The sequence below is a fragment of the Monodon monoceros genome, unplaced genomic scaffold (assembly GCF_005190385.1).
Source record: "Monodon monoceros isolate NGI ecotype Baffin Bay Population unplaced genomic scaffold, NGI_Narwhal_1 Super_Scaffold_18, whole genome shotgun sequence".
Taxonomy (NCBI): domain Eukaryota; kingdom Metazoa; phylum Chordata; class Mammalia; order Artiodactyla; family Monodontidae; genus Monodon; species Monodon monoceros.
In genome coordinates, this window is record NW_021703774.1 from 162,102,510 (window position 1) to 162,118,396 (window position 15,887).

The following is a 15,887-nucleotide window of genomic DNA, read 5'->3' on the forward strand; positions in this document are numbered from 1 at the left end:
TTATACAATTTCAAAGTGAATAAGTAAATAAATAAGTAAATAAGGAAACCATTGCTTCAATGTTATACAGTGTCCTGATGGGATGCTGGACATAGTTCTAAGACTTTACAGCTATTAACTCACCTGATCCCCATAATAACCCTTAGGAAGTGACCATTACTATCCCGGATTTACAGACGAGGCACAGAAAGTTTAAACAACTTGTTCAAGACCACACAGCTAATAAGTAGTAGAGCCAAGAATCAAACCTAGGCAGTGCGGCCACGAGTCTATACTCTTCACCACTGTGGGGGGGGGGGGGAAGTGCTTAATTCAGCCTTAAGTACAATCACAGGCATCTCTAGATCTGCACGGTTTCTACAGCGGCCACTAGCTATACGTGGATATTTAAGATAATTGAATTTAAATAAAACTAAAAATCCAGTTCCTAGGTTGCACTCACCAGGTTTAACGTGCTCAATAGCCACACGTGGATAGTGGCTGCCGTTTGGGCAGCACAGACATGGAACATTTCCATCGTTGCAGAAAGTTCCATTGGACAGCACTGTCGTAGATAACTCTGGAAAGTATTAACCAAACATAAAAGACTCAAACTCAACAGGCATCACATGGATTTTCTCTTTAATTAAATACCACTTCATAATGCTATTTGCACATAGCACATACATTTTTTTGAAAAATAAGACATGCCATACTTTAGTCACTAAATCGACAAAATGTGGGCTTCCACGAAGAATATATTCTAAGGTGACTTGATTTACACAGCTTCTCAGAGAAACACACAGTAAAATTTTTTGCCTGTCAGCCAGTGTTGGACCAGATTTGGAGTTCACAAGGCTGCGGGTTGGAGATTCCCCAACACTACCCTGATGGACATCTTGTCTCCACACTGTGCCATCAAGCTGCCTCATTTCCACCAGAAGAGCAATGGAGACGTCAATCCTCCCTCGCCTACCCAGTGTTCGACTCCATCCTGCAAAACCCTCGCGTGATCTGAGCCTTCACGTGATGGCATGTCAGACCCTGCATCTTCGCGGGGGGGCTGGGGGCGGGTGGAATGGGGCTTAGGTCCCTTCAAAAGCTGCAGGCACCCATCTGTGAAGAACTGCTTTTAATGTCTGATTAGGGACCCCAGAATCCCAGCCTTTAGAAGAGGGGAACAGAGTGGGGTGGGGAGAGGAAGCCAGAGAACAAGTGGAAAGCTGAAACCCAAGTTTGGTGACCTTGCTGTGAGAAGGGAGATGGCGGCAGGATACGTATTGTTGCCTGGAGCCTTCGAGAGGGCTTGGCGAGACGTGAGAGCCATGAGAAAAATAAAGAGTCAGGGCTGTGAGTGGAAAGCTGATGTCCTTGTGCCCCGCCCTAACAGCAAGTGCCGCTTATCTGCCACCAGCAAACCGTCCATTTACACTCAGGGACAAAGACTGGGAGATGCCAGCCCAAGACAGAGTCAGGATTCTGGGGACCATGGCTCCACATCAGCCGTTCTTCCCGGGACCCAGGTCACCTACCCTGGCTTCCACTCCGCAGCCACCATGCAACTCTGCGCAACCTTCCTGTACTCAGCCTCACGGGATGGCGCTGTTGCCCCAAACCTGAAGGCAGCTCCTGGGTGGCACTGAACCCGTGATCGTCAGCTGACCTGAGATTACAATGTGCTTTTATCCATTCATCACTGTTGCCTGACTCCAGGTTAAAAGACCCAACACAAAACCAAGGGAAGGGGGCAGAGTAAGGCTGGGAGCACATAAGATACCAAATGATCACCTGGGTTTGACATATTTAAATGGCCTCCCCGCTCACCTTCCCTTTATCCACTCTGCCCTCACACCCCCTCCCGGCCCACGTTAGAAACATCACTGGGAAAATGTGAATAGCAGCGAAATTGGATTTTAATTCCCCTTTTGTGTTTTGTTCCTGCAGCTGTGCAGCCCGACCTTGAAAAGTGACTTTTATTACCCCTTCAGAGTCTTCCTCCGAACTGCATAGGGCCTCCTTTCCAATCAGTGCGGATCCTGCCATTCTCTTCCTCATGAACCATCAATGGCTCCCATGTTCTCTAGGATATGTTTAAACTCCTCGGCCAGGCCTTCCAGTCCCTCCATGATTCTACCTCCACTGCTTATCTTTCCAGGCTCATTTCCCATTACCTACCCTGGCTCTTCCTTTGCCACCCGCCTCAACCCATCTCTGTGTCTTTGCAAATGCTGACCCCTCTGCCTGGGGGTGATCACCCTACTTTCTGTGCTTTGCCCAAATCTTAGCTAGATTTGCCACCCATCAATGAGTGGAGCCTAAATCATCTCCAATTCTGAATACCCAGTTCTGGGCTCAGGGCCTGGCCTTTAGCAGGACCTGCATAACTGTCATTTTCTGTGGTCCGCTATAGCACTCGGCCTGCCCTGTCATAGCCGACCAGGTATTTGTGTCTCTCACGGCTGGCTTGGAGTGCAGAAACCAGGTCTTATTACTTGTAGCCCTCACTGTCCAAATGCTTAACACATAGTAAGTGCCTCATAAATACTGTTTTGATACCTATTCTAAAGGGAAAAAAAAGTCATAGTCTGTTGCCTTCTTAGGCATGTAAGACACAATACAGAAGTGGTTATCACAGGCAACAGATATCAGTTTTGAAGTCAAGGTACTAAATCAAATCAGTATGAAGCACAATCCATAAAGGTTAATGATCTATCAACACTGGTCTATTAACACTGTTATCTTGCCGGTTAGTTCAAGGCTGCCTAGGGAAGCAGGAAGCGTAGTTCTAAGAAGTAATCACTGGATGCAGAAATGCCATGGATCCTATGGGGATTATTCGGCCTGCCAGATGAACCCCCAAGAGGAAACAAGGAATGGTAATTCCAACTTTCCAGCAGGGGTGTGTCAGGGTTTCAGCAGACTGTCTCTCTCAGTTATTAGGCTTTCAAGGTGTGTGATACAGGCAGGATTACCTGCCTCAGGATCACCTGAGCTGCCAGTTAAGAATGCAGACTCTTGGGCCCGGTCCCAGTCCCACTTAATCAGAGTACCTGTGGTTGGGGTGTAGGAATCTGTATTTTAAATAAACTCCCTAGGGGATCCTTATTTTCATTAAAGTTTGCAGACCTTTACCTGCCATTCTCAAAAGCATACAGTCAGTCTAGGGGAAGACAATCGTGTACGCAGCCAGCCAGCCAGCCAGCAGCAGCCCCATTTCTGAGCATGCCTACTTCTTCCAGATGTATGTGCACGGGGATGAGGACCCAAAGAGTCTATCGACCCCAAGGAAGTAAACCAATGACTCAAGCTTGGCTTGTCAATCTATAAGGGAGAGGAGAGAGGAGAGGTGAGTGAGGCTGTCTCTGAAATGAGCACCCCTGGTTTTCCCAGAGGACCCTGGTGTGCAGGAAAATACACATACGACAGCCAGATTGTCTGTCCGTCCTTTACAGGTGATGCAATCACCTCTTGCAAAATGAAAGGGATTTTTCTCCCTTTATGGGCTGAAGGCTCATGACCCCTGCTCCTGTCTTTCTTATTCCTCCCCTTCTTCTCTTAATTTCTCAGTTCCTTTGAGGGGAAAGAAAGCAACCAAGTAATTCACAGAACCAAAACCAAATTCGTTTTCAGAGTGGATCCAGTATAAATACATCAAGCACACCCTCACCGGGGAGGCACAGACCATCAGAAAGCAGATGTGCATTTCCTACAGGCAAGTGACAGGATGTTACACCCAGGGCTGGTGCACCATGCCATGTGAAGGCGACACAAAGGTTATCTCAAGTACAGAATCAAGAGGGAGGTGGGTAGAGATCAGGTCTGCACATAAGGTGAGGGAAGACTAGATTTGGAGGTTTCCAGCCTTTCAATGCATTTGGAAAGTAAGGGCAGAATCTCTGCCTTGCTTTAGCTCTAAAGAATGTGGCCACATTTGGTCACTGACTGGGGAAACCCAGTTCCCATCCTCAAGGATGACAACGGCTTTCCAAATCTCATTGGGCTAAATCAGGCAGAGGCTGAACTCTGTACTGCCCACCTAGAATACTGCTTTCAGCCCCCCACCCCAGCCCCACCCTCAACATCTGAAAGTTCCAGGACCAAGATAATCTACGCTTTGCCAGAGACAAAGGCTTTTCAAGATCCCCGTCCACAGAGTTCTTGGATTAAAAAAATAAGACTTGAAAGGCAAGTTTTAGAATTAAGGGTTGAACCGCTATCAGCATGGCTTGAGCAGCTGTAAATGGAGAGGAGGTGAGTCTCCTTCAAGGTGGGCTCACTCCTTCTTGGTGTGTTCCAGGACGCGATAGGGAACCCCAGAGGCGCTTCTAGAGCCATGTTCTTCCTGCATGATGGGCAGCGTGGCGGGAGCATAGATCTCAGAAATGTTGTCATTGTTTTCCAGGGCCCCGTAGGAAAAAGAAGCTTTGAGGTCAGGCTGGACGGTCATCCCTTTGTCATGCATGTTTTGCATACCTGAAATGAAATCCATTTCCCCCAAATCATTATGCAGTGGGGCCAAAGGAGGCTGCATCTCATCCTCCTCTATCCCACCACAGACTAATCACAGTGCTCAGGAGCTAAGCATGTGCACTGTCAACTTCCTGAATGGTTTGGATTGAACAAAAAAAGAGCGCCCATAAATATACACTAGAAATATTATAGTTGCTAAGCAACAAAGGATGAATCTTCAGGAAATAAGCACACAGACCAGCCACTGTCAAAAGAAACCATTGGCTTAGAATGAGGTGGGAATGTCCGGGCCACAGGGCAAGTGGAACCAGCACTGTGTTGTGAACGTGGTAGATGCCAACACTTTTCGCTGAATTAAATCAGGATCCAGAAAACTTCATTATACTGTTGAGAGAAGACGAAAACTTTTGTGTCATGGATACATGATGGTGACACATGTATTATGATGCTCAGAGGGAGAGTTTTGACATTAACATCCCTGATCCACATATGGAGTAAGGTGCGATTTTGCTTATTACCTCTGGGCACATTAATGTCGGATTTCTACTTACATTTGAGGGCAAAGACTTTAGTCATTAATTCCTTTAAATGTAGTCTACAATTCCCCTAGTTAAGTAGGACCTGGCCTCCTCTGAGGCCAGTTCTTTTCCTGGTAGGGAATTAAGACCCTTCAAATTCTCTTGCCCCCTGGTTGAGTAATAAAAACACTGAATGCAAATTATCTTCCATGAAACCATGATGATAATAACAGCTGACATCTGACTGCTTCCTATGCCTGACGCACCGGGCTAAGGGCTTTAAATAGTAATAGTAACAGCAGCAATAATGATAATGGCTGATGAGCACTGAGCATTTAGTTGGTGGCAGACACTGCTCTAAATAGTTACAAAGTTTTATCTCATTTGATTCGCACAACTATTGATTAGGAAAATGAGGCAGTTGGAAGTTAAGGAACTTGCCTGAGGTCGCCAAGCTAGCAAGTGGCAGCTCTGGGGTGCAGACTCAGGTGGTTTAAATTCTGAAGCCCACACTCTTAACCAGAATGCTGTGTGGGCTCCCTATAGACCTTAATCCCCCCAAATCCTATGACAGAAATATGCTACTATCCTCCTTTTCCAGAGAAGAACACAGAGATTCAGAGAAGTAAAGTAACTTGCTCAAGGACACACAGCTAATGAGAGACACAGCTGGAATTTGACACCAAAGCCCATGCTCTTATCTACTCTGCAAATGGCCTGGGAAGACCCAATCTGTGGAAGGGCCTTTGCTTCCACATTGCACAAGCCTTGGCTGATGGGAATTTTTTTTTTTTTTGCAGTACGCAGGCCTCTCACTGTTGTGGCCTCTCCCGTTGCGGAGCACAGGCTCCGGACGCGCAGGCTCAGCGGCCGTGGCTCACGGGCCCAGCCGCTCCGCGGCACGTGGGATCCTCCCGGACTGGGGCATGAACCCGTGTCCCCTGCATCGGCAGGCGGACTCTCAACCACTGCGCCACCAGGGAAGCCCGGCTGACGGGAATTTGAAGGGTACAGTTTAAGAGTCTGTGGTTTAGATTTTGGGGAGGGAATTGGGAGGAGATGAGGGGATGCCTATTCCTCAGGGAAGAGAGTTGGCTTACCAGGCATAGTTTAGCTTTGTCAACGTTCCCCAGCCAAAACCCACCAGGAATACACCCATAGTCTAACAAATTTGGGTTTCTTGACTCATTTCAGTGAAGGAGGTGTACGTCATGGGGAGCTGTTTCAGTAAGAGGGTATTAGAAGGACTTACTACAGAACTTGGGTTGTGTTAGGTGATTTCAGGAGGGTTTAAGGAAGCAGGGCTTTGCTTTGGATTAGTTGCTATCAGGAAGTGGGGATAATTCTATAACTGGGGATCTTAATGATTGTTATCTAGAAGGAAAGAAGACTAGATGGAGACTAAAGCTGTGATTGGTAAAGAAGCAGCAGTCACTCATGTGAGGGGGATGGTTGGTCTTTTTATGGTTTGGACAATGTTCATGTTTGTCTGTGTTTGGACGTGACAATGGCATGGTCCTGTTTGTGTCTTGATCCATCACAGTCCCAGAATGACCTTGTGTGATGTTGATGTTCTGTGAAATGGTCTATGTTCAGCCAGGAACACCAAGGCCCAGCTGTGAGAGCCAGGCCAGCTGTTTTTCTCCTTCTCATTTTCTAGAAGTCTTCCAGGTGCTAGAATTATTTCAAGCCTCTTCTAACTATGGCGTGTAGTTAATTTTCAGAACTTGAATGCCTCTTGAACCGTGACTACTAGTTGGTTGTGAAGATATCAATCTGGTTAGACCCAAAGCCAGGGAGGTCCTGATGCTGACCAGGGAAACCAAGCAGCTGGAAAAGCGTCTCTGTTTAAGAGTTTTCTTCTTCTTATTTTACCTGACATCAGGTCAAACAAGTGTTTGAAATTTTCACAGTCTTTTTTCAAGTAAAAACAAAGTGAAACCAAATTCAACCAGGCATCTACCAGGTCCCAGACATTGTGCAAGGGGCCTTTAACATATTATCCCACTACCCTGGGAAAAGGAATCCCAATTTACAAGTGAGGGTCAGAGGCCTTGGGAGGTCCAGGCACACGCCCAAGGTCACTCAGCAGGTAGGTGGTTGAGAGCTGGGATTTGAATCCAGGTCATCTGAACTCCAAGCCCACGCTCAGCTTCAAAGCACAGAAGCCAGGCCTACTCAGAAGTCCTGACATGCCGCGGCATGAGGGCAGGTCTCCTTTCTCCAACATCCAACTTCCCACCGGTCACAAGGCACAAAGAGGAAGCAAGAGCCACGTCCACAAACAGATCACAGAACGCGGATACCTAAGATTACCTTAGGTTACCTTCTATCTTCTACCAGAAAACACATCTGCATATACGCAAATACTTATATAGATGTATACACATACACGGTTTATAAACACACAAACACACATGTACATACACATACTTGCACACACAGAGTTGACACCTCACCTATCTGGAATTCAGCTATCCAGCGCCCTCATCTATCCGGAACACAGCCGAGAAACAAGGAAGTAAGCAAAAAAGGCATCTGAGCAGCCAGATTAGATGTTTCAAAAGTCCATGCACTAAAGCTCATGCACTTAACTCGTAGGAGAAACCTTAAGGCCCCAACTCAGAGCTTATTTATTTTAATTTTATACATGATTCGAACAACTTGGGTCAGATGAGAAGATTGACACGGAGCTGCTACACACAGGCAGGCTGGTAACAGCAAGAATGACAGACAACAGCTTAATAGCAAGAGATGAAGAAATAATATAAAAAGTAGACACATAAACCCTGGGGCCATTTAAATCATGGGCACCTTGGTCAGCCCTGAGAACACACCTGCCTCCCGAGTACTTTATTAAGTAGTATTCTACTCCATCATTGTGACTGTCTTTTGTTCACAAGACTGTCTTAATGGAGGGTGGGAGATTATGCTTTGGAGAGAGTTCCATCTTATATATCTAAAATAGAAATTAAATTTGAGTTAAAGAGTGAAAGCTAGGGGCCGCTAGTATCCTATAGAATTTAGGTCAGCAAATCTAGATGGGGCTGCCCAACATCTTAACTTTCTCATCTGAATCCCTTGAGGCTGGAAAGTGCTCTCCAGTTCTCTACAAGCCCCATCACTCCCTTTTGTGCAGTACTCAACTGATTCACACATTTTCGTTCCTGCCATTTGAACTTGTGCTTCTCAGTGTGAACCCTGAGCTCCCTGGGGAACTAGGCTCTCCAGAACAATCCACTCCCTTGTGGAATCTAAGGAGTGAGGTTGTGGTATTTGAATTTCATTCACCCTATTTTCCTTCCCCTCTCTGATCATTCCATTCCACTGAGATGAACTGGATTTTTCCTTTTGCAGGCATGAAGCCTGGGGCTGCAGATCAGAATCATATCCAGTGTGAATCAGAATTGTCTTTAAAAGATCCCCAAATTGACATGAGAACTGGCAAGATGTGCTCAAAACCAATCGAGGTGGCTCAGCCATTGCCTCCTCTTTTGCAAACTGAGATCAAACAAAAAACCAAAAAAACCACAAAAAAACAGAAAGAAAAAAAAGAGAGACAGTCACATCATAATAGCACAGCACACCTTCCCTGCACCAAACCCAGAGGCTGGTTGTGTCTTTTTAAACAGGAAGTAGCAGTCATTCTATGTGGATGGGCTGGCCAGCCGGATTTGAATGTTACCTGGCATGGCATCCATGGAAATGTAGGGCTCAAAGGGAATGGCCTTCTTCCTGTTACGTGTGATTAAGAAGACGCCCAAGAATGCGATGAGGCACCTGGCAAACACAGATGAAGAGAAACAAGGCCAGAGTGAGGTTGGGAGGGATGCTTTCAAACGTGAGTAATGGGAAAAAGGGGAAAACAGGGTGGCAGGCTGCGGAGGTGGGCTCACTGCTGAGCGGCCCTGAGAGGCGGCCGGGCCTGGGATCAGCAGGAAGCAGATGCGAGATAAATAATAACAGCCCGTGCAGCCCACACAAGCCTCAATCAGAACAAATCAGGCCATCCTTGGCCAAACCCTCACCTCCACTTACCCTGCATCTCAGAACCCTGCCTTTAAAGATTTTTTTTTTAATTAAAAAGTTCTTTATGGCCTAAATTCAATCAATACTGGAGCAGAGAAAGTAAAAATTAGGAAGTCCCTGTACTCGCCCCCACTATAGGTGTATATTCTTCCAGAGTCTTTTTTTTGTTTTTCTCTTTTCTCCAGAGCTTAGATAAACAAGCACACTTTCTAAAAACTGAGGCATAATTTACAGGCAATAAAACGCACAATCCCTAAATGCGGAGCTCGATTAATCTTACCTGTGCACACACTCGTGGGATCACCACCCAGGTCAATAGAGGAGTCATTTCCATCCCTTACCCACAGAAAGTTTCCTGTGCCCCTTCCCCATTCATGCAGACCCTTCCCCAGAGGAAACCACTGTTCTGACGTCCACAGAATCGACTGGCCTGTTCTTCAACTTCTTGTGAGTTAAACAATGCAGCGTGTACTCTTCTATGTCTGACTTCTTTCGCCTGATACATGTTTTTAAGATGCATCCACTTCATTGTGTGCATTAGTAGTTCATTATTTTTTTATTGTTGTGTGGAACGCATTATCTGATCCATTGTCTGAATATATCAGAACTTGTTTTCCACTCTCCTGTTGTATCCAGTTTGGGTATATAACGAATAAAGCTACTATAAGTATTCATGTACAAGTCATTTTGTCAATATATATAACTAATTTCTTTTGGGTCTATATCTAGATGTGGAATTGCTGGCTCATAGGGTATACTATACATTTTAAAAAATGTAACTTTTTTCATTCAACGTATCCTAGACACGGTTCTACGTCAGTACCAATAGACTGACCTCAATTTTTCAAAATGGCAGTATGGTACTTAATTATACGAAGATGTGTAATTTATTTAACCTGTATTTTACTGATGGGCATTTAGGTCGTTTCCAATTATTTGCTTATACAATTAATTTAAAAAATAACAAACACCCTCATACATGTGGCGTTGCGTCCATCATTTACTTTTCCAAGATAAATGATTAGAAATGGAAAGCTGCATCAAGAAGCATGCTCATTTAAAAATTTCACTGTTATTGCCAAATTGTCCTCCCACATTAAAGAACTTCTCACACTGTGGCGGAGAGCTGGGCTCCTCATCCTCTTGCCAACATGGGACATTACCCCTCCTGTTAGGTTTTGCAAAATGATGGCATCTTGTTCAGCTTCAGTATCCAATTCTTTGATCTGAGGTGAGGGTGAGAGTCTTTCCTGTATCAAATTGTGATGTGTTCGAAATGACAAGGAGATTAAAGCCCAAAAGAGAAGAAAGGAAAAGTAAAGCCCTTTGGGGAATGAAACGCTCACCTCTGGGGACAAAGCTCCCACTGCCAGCTGCTCCTCTGGCTCTAAGGGACTGCCTGAGAGGCTGGAGCAGGGGTAGGGAGAGAGGGGCAGCCTGCCTGGAATTCGGGGCCAGGGAGCAGGATGGGACTCACCCCAGTGCAAACATGCAGACGTGCAGCACGTCCTCCCCGAGGAAGTCCAGGTAGAAGATGGCGCCTGAGCAGCAAAGAATGGAAAATGCGGGTGAGCTGTTTTCAAATCACCTACCTGCCAGTCTGTTTAGGATCTGGCGAAGCTCCCTTCCCTACAGAATACCAAAGGGGTCCAAAATACTATGACTGCACCTAGTAAGAAATGAGCAGAGTGGAATAAAAGCCATTTGGGGGGAATAGACTGTCTTCTCTTTCTCCCCCACCTAGGCCCCTCTTACCTCCATCTTTTGTTTCTTAACTTTTTATTTTGAGATAATATTAGATGCACAGAAATAGTACGGAATTCCCACGTACCCTGTGCCCAGCTTCCCCCAGTGAAACGACACTATGAGCTAAACTAGAGACTTACCAGTTTTTACACACTCCTCTCCCTCATCTTTCTTTCTTTTTCTTTTTTGTTAAGTTTTTATAGGAGTATAGTTGATTTACAATGTTGTGTTAGTTTCGGGTGTACAGCAAAGTGAATCAGTTCTACATATACATGTATCAACTCTTTTTTAGATTCTTTTCCCATATAGGCCATTACAGAGTATTGAGTAGAGTTGCCTGTGCTATACAGTAGCTCCTTATTAGTTACCTATTTTATATATAGTAGTGTGTATATGCCAATCCCAATCTCCCAATTTATTCCTCCCCTCCCCTTTACCCCCTTGTAACCATAAGTTTGCTTTCTACATATGTAACTCTATTTCTATTTTGTAGATAAGTTCATTTGTACCTTTTATTTAGATTCCACATATAAGTGATATCATATGATATTTGTCTTTCACTGACTTAACTTCACTCAGTATGACAATCTCTAGGTCCATTCACGTTGCTGCAAGTGGCATTATTTCGTTCTTTTTTATGGCTGAGTAATATTCCACTGTATATATGTACCACATCTTCCCCCCATCTTTCTTAAGATGGAAAACCAAGGCTCCGTGGTTAAGCCGCCGGAGCTTTCTAACCTCATGAGACTGGCAGGTGTCACACCCTGCAGTGTGGCAGTGCCACAGGCCTGCCGACCTCACCCTGCAGCCAGCATCTGTCTGGACCCACTTCACACCCCACCACCCCAACCCTGCCCGGAGCTCCTGATTCCCTGCCTGACTGCGGACTCAAGCACGGTGTTTCTATCCCTTTCAATCTTGCCTGGACCGAAGCTGTTGACCATGACTTAAATCTCTGCATGAGGTTAGCTTTCTGGCTGCTCTGGGTCAAGCCCCGCTCAATCCCTGGTCCCGCTCACGGCACAGGCCCTGGCAGGCTGTGTGCCCTCTTGTTCTAACCTCTGTGAACACCAGTTTGGGCGCCACTCGTCCAAACTGCAGTGCAAAATATATGGCTTTCCGGCTGGGCCTTCCTCAAAGGGAGGCACACTGGTTGTTACTGGCCTTTTTACTCTGAAAATCTTAGTCACCATTGCCATTTAAAAACAAACAAACAAAAAAACCCGACACACACACACACACACACACACACACACACACACACACACACACACAAATATGCTTGCAGCCTCTGAAGCCACCTCAGAAAGAAAAAGAAAAAACCTATAGGGGTGGAGTAGAAGAAAAGGGGAATGTAATAAAGATGATGATCACTTACTGAGCACGTGTTATGTACATACTCATGATCTCTAAAAATTATACGGAAGAAATGTGTGGTCATTTGGCCAGTGGAGGCTGTGGAGTTAGCAGATGATGGTAAAAACTGTTAAAGAAACCTAACACAAGCAGTACAAAGTAGGGGACATTTGGACTATACATATTTCAATTCTAGGAGGAAAGTATTATTACTCCCATGTTATGAATGTGGAACTGAGGCTCAGAGAGGTGAAGTGATTTTCCTAGATCTACACAGCTCCGTGTCTGTGCTGGGGTGCAAACCTAGGCCTCTCTGGCTCTAAATCCTGCGCTTTCCCCACAAAACCGTCTACAACTGTGACAGGCAGAACAAGTCAGCAGAATTGGCCTTCTGACAGAGGCAGCGCCCCTTCCCTCCACACTGGGGTAATGTCCCTGCTGTCAAGGTAGAAGACAGAAATCTAGCAACCACACCCTTACCTGCTGTGATAGCCACGGTAGTGGATAGAATGTAGCCCACACTGGCAATCAGAGAGGAGTCATACATCTGTGAGGCTTGACCTAAAAACCTTCAACACAAAAGCACTCTGGTCAGTGGGCTGTGGGGATGTCGAAAGGCCGAGGTGAAAGCCGATGACCGCAGGCTTGGTCTGAAAATACGAAGATGAGGCATGAAGGAATATTCCTTGGGATTATAAGGATGCCAGCCTTGTGTGTCTCCTGGGCTGGGGTCCACGCTTTGCTTCTATTCTTCCTCTGGACACACAGCCTGAGGCCCATCCCTCTCCCCGTCCAACACCTCTGACCACATAGTTCTTATCACCGCAATGCCCTTCTCACCTCTGTGTCCCCTGCATCCCCTACCCACTAAAAAGCCATTCCTGGGCCCTTAACAGTCCAAGAAACTCCTGTAGCGCTTATCACATCCTGCCTCATGTTGTAATTATTCTTTTAAACAAATTTTCTTCTTAATTCAACTCTCACTGCAATAAATATAGGAAAAAGAGAGAGTAAATTAGAGTCACTCCTAACCTCTCCACTGCGGATAAACACTCCATCATTTAGGAATATATTCTTTGTCTATTCTCTGCATAGCATTTTGGTTATTGTCGCAAAGTTCCTTACACCATAACACACTTCCCACCCAACTGTAATTGTCTGTTTACCCGGCTGTCCTCGGACCAGGGCTGTGAGCACCTTGAGTTCAGTGACTATCGCTCATGTCTCTGTGCGCGGAAGGCCCAGCACGGGCCCGGTACACAGCAGGCCTTGATGAATGTGTGATGTGTGAGTGAGAAGCTTCCCGGGGAGGGTGGGGCACCTGATCATCTTTATAAGCCCCGGAGGGCACAGCACAGAGCCTTGCATTGGACAGGGGCTCAGGGGTGATGACCAGAATCACTATAGGAGGACTAAGCATAGTCATACTCAGCATAAGAGTAACAAAAATCATAAAAGAAGCTACTATTTACTGGACGTTATCCTGGATCCTACTAGAGCCTGCTGCGACTCTGTTAGGTAGGGGCTGTTGCTATTGTCATTGCAGACGGGGAATCTGTGTCTTGGAGAAGCTGAGGAGCAGGCCTAGAGCAGAGGGGTGAGGGGCGCGGGACGGGGAGGGAGACAGACGCCGGGGTTCCAGTCTCAGCTCCGCCAGTTCCTGGCCTCTCGCAGCAGTTCCTTACATGCAAAATGAGGATATCATTGTCGTGGGGACCAAATGAATTCAAGTTCCTGTGAAGGCAGTGAGAGCACAGCTTACACCGGGCGCCCAGGTGGCAGCGGTCACCGCTGTGTTCCCCGGAGGCACCGCTGGTGGATGGTGAGCCCCAGCGGCTGGAGTCCAGGGCCTGACCTGTCCGGGGTGAACCGGCCCCATGCACCACACTGAAACCTGCACTGTCCACCCTCCGTCCCCAGGCAGGTTTGTCACATGCTCGCCCAGGCCCCCCGCTGGGCACCGGATCTCTGACGTGAGCAAGGCCCAGGCCTACCCTCAGAACTGCTGCTTCTGAGGCAGAAACCATCACCTTGCTCTTCTACTTGGAAAGATTTCTTGAGGACAAGAAAGTTGGAGACAACTGTCTGTCTTCCACCAGGCAGACAAACAGGTGCCTCACGGGGACGGCACAGCTTCTTCTGAGGCCCCGGAAGTGGGCACCTGCCTTGGTCCAGATGGGAATCGAGGCTGCCTCTGATTGCGTGGTTCTCACATTTTGAGGCAGAGGGAAAAATACATCCACTCCAGGCTTTTCAAGCAGCACGGCACCCCTCCATGTGATAACTCAGCAAATTAGCGACCCCTCTCTCTCCACAGTGGATGCCAAACCCTGGCGACAGAACATTTGCATGTTCTACCTGCCCTACAGCTTCAAAAACAATTGTAATGGGGCCCAGAAGCTGGAAGAAACCTTTGTGGGGAAGCCCAGCAGGAAAAGAATCTGCAACTCACGCGGCTTGATAGATAGCAGTTGCCACCATGCACACGAACATCACGTAGAAGATGGGGTAGTCGAGCTGCAGGTTCCCCTGTATGGACAAGACGAGCATCCCGGCCACAGCCTTCACTGTCACCACGGTCATTGAGCCTGCAGAAGGTTAACAAGGATGTGTGGGAGCCTCAGAGACGTGGCGGGGGTGGGGGGGCGGGGACAGTTTATAAACTCAAAGGACAAAGTGACCAAGATGCAGGGAACATGGGCAGAGCCCAGCCAGTGATTTACACGGTGAGAAGATCCTATTGGCATTGGTTCTTTTGTACCCTCCCGTGAAAGCAGAGAGGAAAGCAAAACTCCAAAGGGTATTTCCAAATGCCCTTCTAAACTCTACCAAGAAAGGGTAGTGAGTTCACTCTGAACTCCAGAGTGGCAGCACTGTGTCTGGAACACAATGCAAGGTCAAAACAATCGAATGTATAAATGAACTTCTTTTGAGTATCATTCTCACGGCAATCACAAGAAAAATGTGGTGTGTACAGAGCTCAGGAGTTCTTTCTGTTGTTTTTTTGGTCTTTTAAAATGCTTACTCACTGGTATTTTTAAAAACATTTCTTTAGACCAGAGGTCTCCACATGTTTTGGAATGCATACCCCTATGCATAGGTATATGCTTTTCAAATATATATACATTTATTTATTTTAAAATTATAGTCATGTAACACTATGCTTATATGGTATATACATCATAAAAACATGTGTAGGAAATATACTTAAAAGGTGGAGATAAAAATAAATACCAGTTCTAATATTTTTTCTTCCCATACACCCACCTCATTATTGAGACCACTGCTTTACCCAGTGCTGCAGAAACGACTTCTAACTCTAAACTGTTGGATCCCCCTGCCAGAGCGGGAATTAAAAGGAACTCCCAAGTATGGTACAAATGAAGTTCCTTGTTCTGGCTGAAATGCTTTGCTTTCCTATGTTTCTCAGCGTCTGCTCATTTTGCCTTCTCCTGCCAACAGCCCAGCAGACACAGTGGCTTCTGGGCGCCTCAGCTACTTAGACTACAGTTTTCAAACATCGGCAGGCAGTTAAGTCAAGCACTTTCTCCAGGCTGTCCTTGTTGGTGAGGAGGGGGCAGAAAGGAATTGGCCAACGTGCCTCAGAACCTTCTGACCTTCCAACTCACCAGGAGAGAACGTTTTGGGACCGTGATCTTCCAATCCACTTTGCAAACAAAATCATCAAGGAACGGACCACTGAGTCATGCTGCAACAGGAATGAACCTCTACAACATGATGCTCAGTGAAAGAGGCCAGGGACAAACAGCCACATGGTGTACGATT

At 46.4% G+C, this 15,887-nt stretch overlaps 1 protein-coding gene across 6 annotated transcripts in view; it reads right to left on the bottom strand.

The window, feature by feature from the left end:
• Positions 1-609: 609 nt before the first annotated feature.
• NIPAL3 (NIPA like domain containing 3) overlaps positions 610-15,887 on the bottom strand; it is a 52,356-nt gene continuing 37,078 nt past the window's right edge. The window contains exons 8-12 of one of the 6 annotated variants that reach the window (XM_029228110.1): positions 14,554-14,689; positions 12,582-12,670; positions 10,474-10,537; positions 8,653-8,747; positions 610-4,452 (exon numbers count right to left, since the gene is read on the bottom strand). In XM_029228110.1, coding sequence (XP_029083943.1) covers positions 4,253-4,452; positions 8,653-8,747; positions 10,474-10,537; positions 12,582-12,670; positions 14,554-14,689 — 584 coding nt within the window. In that variant the 3' untranslated portion in view covers positions 610-4,252. Of the gene's footprint in view, positions 4,453-8,652; positions 10,247-10,473; positions 10,538-12,581; positions 12,671-14,553; positions 14,690-15,887 lie in introns of those variants that run through there. The other 5 variants (XM_029228109.1, XR_003794391.1, XR_003794389.1 and 2 more) reach the window with 5 other exon arrangements.